Source organism: Montipora foliosa, chromosome 1 (assembly GCF_036669935.1).
Source record: "Montipora foliosa isolate CH-2021 chromosome 1, ASM3666993v2, whole genome shotgun sequence".
Classification (NCBI taxonomy): Eukaryota; Metazoa; Cnidaria; class Anthozoa; order Scleractinia; family Acroporidae; genus Montipora; species Montipora foliosa.
Genome location: NC_090869.1, coordinates 38,975,907 through 38,981,797, shown reverse-complemented (window position 1 = coordinate 38,981,797; position 5,891 = coordinate 38,975,907). Strand labels below are relative to the sequence as shown.

Below are 5,891 nucleotides of genomic sequence, written 5' to 3'. Positions count from 1 at the left end.
AGAGTTAACGATTTCGCGTTTGTTTCCTGTATTTTTTCTTTGTCACATTGAATTACATGTATCAACTATTCAGCTCGCTGCGTTAAAATTTTCTTCATACTTATTGCAAGTTTGCTTTGGTTAGTTAAGTGTTATATTAATTGATTGCTAGTTTTGTCTGGTTATTTTCGGTCAAAGTATGAAGAGAATGTTAAAGGAACCATGCAATCAAGCATCAACCGGTGGGACACTAGAGCTCTGCCTGCCCCTGCATGACAACAGCGGTCGGGGATTCCAATCACCGGCATTCCTATGCTTCAAACTCCAGTAATAGAATTGGTCCACCACCCAAGAAACAGTTAAACTTGAGTTTTATAGCGTGAGGGTTGAGTGCAACCAAAGGAGGGTATTGCATTACACCGGGCTCATCACTACAAACAATAGATTTCGACGGACCATTCAACTAATTTCCAATTATAACATAGCTAGTGAATGTTCTTGTAATCCAATTCAATATCGTAAGCGTGCTTTAATTTCCCTCTGAGGCGTGCTGATAATACCAGCAAACAAATGCGTCGCAAACTTGTTTTCAGGCTTCGAACAAGTAAAGAGAAACTTTACTCATTTACGGTTGTATCGAAAAAGAAAGCGGAGCCAATTCTTAACTTAACTTAAGCCATGTTCACACTCAACGTTGATTGTGATCAACTGAAGTATAATTCAGGCTATCATATTGCGTTGAATTTTACTCAATTATGGTTGTGTTCACATCCGCGAAAGTTCAAATTCAATAGGTAGGGTAACCTCGCAGTGTGAGACAAAATGGCTCCGTATCGCGCGGCTACCACGATTATCATCACCATGCTTGGGATGAGAAGAAAACCAAAGATAACTTCCAAAAATAGAAGAAGACAAATCCAAATCTTCGTTTCATGAAGCGATTAGAAGTTCCGTCTGCTCATACCACCACGAGTTCAACATTCTGGTCAAGTACGCACTGTAATTACTTCAAACAAACCCCTTGAGGTTGTTTGAAATAATTATAATCCAATTGTAATCACGTACTGTAATTAGTTGATTTGAACCTATTGCAAACTCAAGTAGATCATAATTCGATCATACTCGAGGTCTAGTGTGAACACCGCTTAAATTAGTCAACTCTTAACTTTCTTATGAAGTCACAGAAAAACGACGGCCATATTTTTGGCAAAACTATTATCCTCTATGAATCTGGGTCTATTTTTATACTAACGTTTTCCTTTGTCTCGGTGAATAAACATGACAACTGATAGTAGTATATTACGTAGGAGTTCTGCTTCCGGCGGATGATAAGGATCACGCGCCGATCACGTGATCAAAAAGTCAGAATTAAAGCAAACGGAGATGCCGCACCAAATTAAGAAATCATATTATAATAAAGTTTCAAAATAAAACACGCTCTGATTTATTATAGTGCAGATGCACGGCTGACGCCACTCGTAGGATTCGGAAAATAAATTTTTCCAAACATTTTAGCCGAATGCGCGAGGAAATTAAGAATTTCTTTATTTTAGTGTAAATAAAAATCCTCGCCTGTGATCTGTACATGTTCTGCTGTAAACCACCTAAGAAGCGGATAGCGCACTCAAGAAGTAGGGAAAACGCTCGACTATGTCTCGTGTTTTCCTTACACTTCTTGAGTTTACGTTCTCTAACCGCTTGCTGCGTGCTTTGCAACAGAACAGATCACAGGCTAGGCTTCTTTATTTGCTAAACCAAACTGGAGTGAAGCATAGAAAATACGTGTGCGGTGAATATGACATGTTTCACATTTGCCTCTCCTTAGTGGAGAAAGTTGTCAAAGACGAACTGCCGCAGCCAATGGTTCGAAATGACAGCTGTTCATCGCTTAACTGCATAAAATAATTTTGTATGTGTATTTGTTTTTTAGAACAAGTCGCCCTTATTACACCCTATGCTACTTCATCACCGGATTGTCTTGAGAGAATCAACGCTCCTCATATCTACGAGACAGTGGAAAATGATCATGAAGTTGACGAGGATGTTTCAGTCACCTGTCATCGGGTATCCTACATCAACATCGCTCCGAATGGGTCTCTGAAACTTCCTCCGTATCTGAGGAACATTTTCCTGGAGTTTGAAAGATATTACGAGAACACGCGCTATCAAAGGTTGAAACGGTATGTAATGACAAACCAACAAAGATATGATACAGCCGTAGGCAGCAGAGAGATTTTTTAAGCACAGTCCACGTTTAGTAGGATTAGGTAAATGGGAATTGGTAGTGTCGCCTTCACAAATGTAATTGTCAACTCTCTCTACCACGATGCATCATTATTATTTACTTTCTATTAGAATGATTGCAGTTTCCCAGTTTCTCCGATAAGTGCTATGGAAAGCCGAGTGCGAGTCAAACAGAAGCTAGCATGAAAGTGTGCGGAACGAGAAAAGAGGGAGAGCTCTATCTTTCTTATCATGGCACTCTACTTTTTCGTATTATATAGCATTACTTCACTCTTTAACGCTTTTGCATTGAAAAGATGAAAAAAGTGATAAAATGATAATTTTAAATTCATAAATGAAAAATACTATAAATAAATCAATCTTACAAACGAACATAAAAAAATAATAATAATTTAATGTAACCTGAGTACAAGTAGTTGGCGAGATATTTTATCGCGAAATTATTAAACAAGCGCAAGTAAATCGATTGTTGCTCCGTTGAGTTTTGGCTGCGAGAGCGAGCGGCTGCGAAGCGGCGAAGCCGCGAGGGACGGAATGTGGAGGGAAGGAATGTGGTAGGGAGTGTATTACAATTAATACACGTTTTGGAGAAGGGCAAGTTAAATTATACTTTTATTGACTCTTTAAAGTGATACTAGGATCAAAAAATCACCCTTTTTGTTCCCCAGATTTTGAAAGTGTGATTGCTTAACACTTGACTGGAAATTTTAACCTTTGGTTTTTATCCAAAGGCTATTTACTTTGAGTGTAAGTTTTGGATCTCATGGTCTGCCATTACTCACGTTCCAAACTGACCGATTGGACCTCAGAGGGTTGGATCTAGGGAAAAGTGACCACATTTACTCACTAGCTTAAAATTTCAGCGTGTAAACTCAGCTTAATATATATGCAAAACACGAGTTTAAAAGTCTGAAAGCCCGAAATTCCCATGCTGCATATTAATTCAGCCGCGTACTGACGCATTACATTCTTAAACTATTAAGTCTTTGACGTCATTTTCTCCTCGACCAGCTCTCTCAAGATTTTAAAGTTAGTAATGGCGGACCATTAAATAGACTTAAATAGAAAAATTCCATTTTAAATAAGCAAGTGTCTTTTTTTAAATTAAGTCTTAAAACATGGGTCACTTAGTGTTCAGTTAACATACTTCTGAAATCCAAGGACAAAAATATTTGATTTTTTGATCATAGAACAACTTTAAAGATCTTTTAATCCCCTTTTTAACGACCTTCTTGAATTAACGACGGATTAACGCCGTTTGGCACATCTTAAGAAAGACTTACTCAACGTTGCTGAACTGACTTCCTCCTTAATGGAGGCTTCATAATTCCCATTTAATTCCACGTTGTAGCCTCGATTAAACAGATGTTCCATGATTTATGTAGTAATGCAATTTTGGTGGTATCTTTTTTCTAGTGGAAGACGTTTCATCGGATGGACCTCGGACGTCAATGACGGTCTTTTACATGATACACTTCACCGTGGAATACCGGTTCCATCTGCTTCTCCCAACAGTTTGAGCCGGGAACCAGCACACCAAACAACAGTTGAAGATTCCCGTAAAGGACTCAAGCGTCACTCTATTTGTTTGGGTGAGCTGAGAGGTGTCAGGGAGGCTGTTCAAGGTGAATTTTCCAACACGCAACCAGTGGAGATAGATACCATTGGATGGACAACAAGTCATAATCGCCGGCGCTTTTCTGTTGATCTTGGTGAAGTCCGAGAGTTTATTGCAATGACAGAGATGAAATCGACTCCTACAGATAACCCGGCCGTCACTGATCACTGGCCAGCAGACATGCGGGAAACACATCAAAGTGAAGCCCTTCAGTGCTAACTAGCTACCAGCTGCTTATATCTGAGGAGATTATTACAGTAACAGTTAACCTTAGATGCATCATTGCAGGCTGAAGATAAGAATCAGTGTTATACCGATAAACACAACAACCGAAAGGCATGTTGCTGTGTACTGTTAAACGATAAAAATTGTAGCTATTCATTGAATTGCTTGGCCTCGCTGAATAACGATGATTATAGATAAAGTCATTTAAGCAAATTGCTTCGCCTCATATGTTGGGGTACTTTTAATGTTAAGTTCTTTTGAATAGGTTAGTGTTTTCGTGCTAAATTAAGGGATATTAAAAAAGGTTATTGGTTTCACTTTTCCTGTTAGTTTCCAAGCAACATTAGTGGTCTATTCTTATGAGAAAGTAGCTCCTAAGGCTGTTTGCTCTTTGGTATAGTTGCGATCAGAGTGTGTCAAGGTAAGGTCATGAATTTGGTTTGAAACAGGTGTCGAGAAAGGTGTTTGGTACGCTGGGCCAACTAAGTTTTTTATTAGGAATGTTTTAATTGGTTTTTGGTATCACTACGGTTTTTTTGTGTTTCTCTCAGTGGTGTTTTTACCCAGACGAGCTCTTTTACTATATTTTTGAAGCAATTTATTTTCAGTTCACCTCTGGGCCTTTTGACTTGTTCTCGCGGTTCCAGATCGCATTCATGACAAGAGTGGTCTCTTTTGGGTTTCAGTAAGTGTTTTAATCTATATTCTAATATTCCTAAGTAATTTAAAATACCACATGTAATTGTAATTATTGTCCTGTTCTGCCTGGAACGTGCGTGCCAGATAAATTTATGGAAAAGGCGGCGCTTATGCTCGTCCTTTCCTTCTTTTGTCTATTGTTTAGCTCTGTTATGTAATAATCATAAATCGTCATTTTCTCTGTAAATTTGCTGTGTGACTTAATTCTAGATATTGTAACTCGTTCCTTGTTATTTTTGTAACTTGTCATACTCCGTTCGTGCTAATCTGATGTTGACAAACCCGTAAGATCCCGTCGAGAGATATGATTTTCTTCAGTAGTGGAAAAAGTATGTTAATGTGCTGCCGCGCAGGCGTAGTGCGTCATTTTGACGTGTGACTGGCACTTGATTGTTCAGTCAGACTAAGAACATATAAAAAGAGCTGTATACCTAACAAATGAGAAGTTAGGCAGGACTAGTTGAGAGAGAACTGTAAGATCGACCCGAGAACATCAAATAAAGAGGTGAAGCAGCAGGAGTGTTGGGGAGTCTTTCTTCCCCAAAAAGATTTCCTTCAACAGTAGCCTGGAGAAGGTCGATTTAGGCTTCTTGTCGACCCCTTAAAAGCCTGAAAGTTTCTCGTCTTAAAAATGTGCAAATTTAAGAGAAATTTGCTCAAAATCTCTGGCTCAAACCAACCAAACCAAGTCCAGCATTTTTAAAACTAGTGATCCAGTTTCGCGTCATCCACTTGAACGTCTGAATTAAGAAAAGTATTTTGACTGTTCATCTTAAATGACAGGGCACGGTCGACGTTTCAAAGTTTCTCACCGGCTAGTATATCGGATGCATTACACGCTGAAGGTAAGGATCGCTGTTGTGCGGATAAACTTGAGGGAGTGCGGATGGCCGCAGAAGTTAGAGCACTCTCTTCCCATAAATGTACAAAATTGTGGCCCGGGTTCAACTCCCAGAACGGATTGAGGTTTCAAATGCAACAAAAGGTGAAAGGTGTTTTTCTAACAACACTCGTAGTTTCATTTGAGACTTTGAGCGGCATGTCTTTGTAGAGCTCGCACAACAGCGGGAAACATTGTCCATTCAGGACCTACAATCGGCGTTAAAATTATTGAGACACTCTTATC

The 5,891-nt window shown here is 39.1% G+C and overlaps 1 protein-coding gene across 1 annotated transcript in view; it reads left to right on the top strand.

The window, feature by feature from the left end:
* Window positions 1-5,277, top strand: part of LOC137968144 (uncharacterized) — a 40,701-nt gene extending 35,424 nt beyond the window's left edge. Inside the window, exons 9-10 of the mRNA XM_068814773.1 lie at window positions 1,910-2,159; window positions 3,640-5,277. Coding sequence (XP_068670874.1) covers window positions 1,910-2,159; window positions 3,640-4,060 — 671 coding nt within the window. The 3' untranslated portion in view covers window positions 4,061-5,277. The remainder of the gene's footprint in view (window positions 1-1,909; window positions 2,160-3,639) is intronic.
* The last annotated feature ends 614 nt before the right edge of the window (window positions 5,278-5,891 follow it).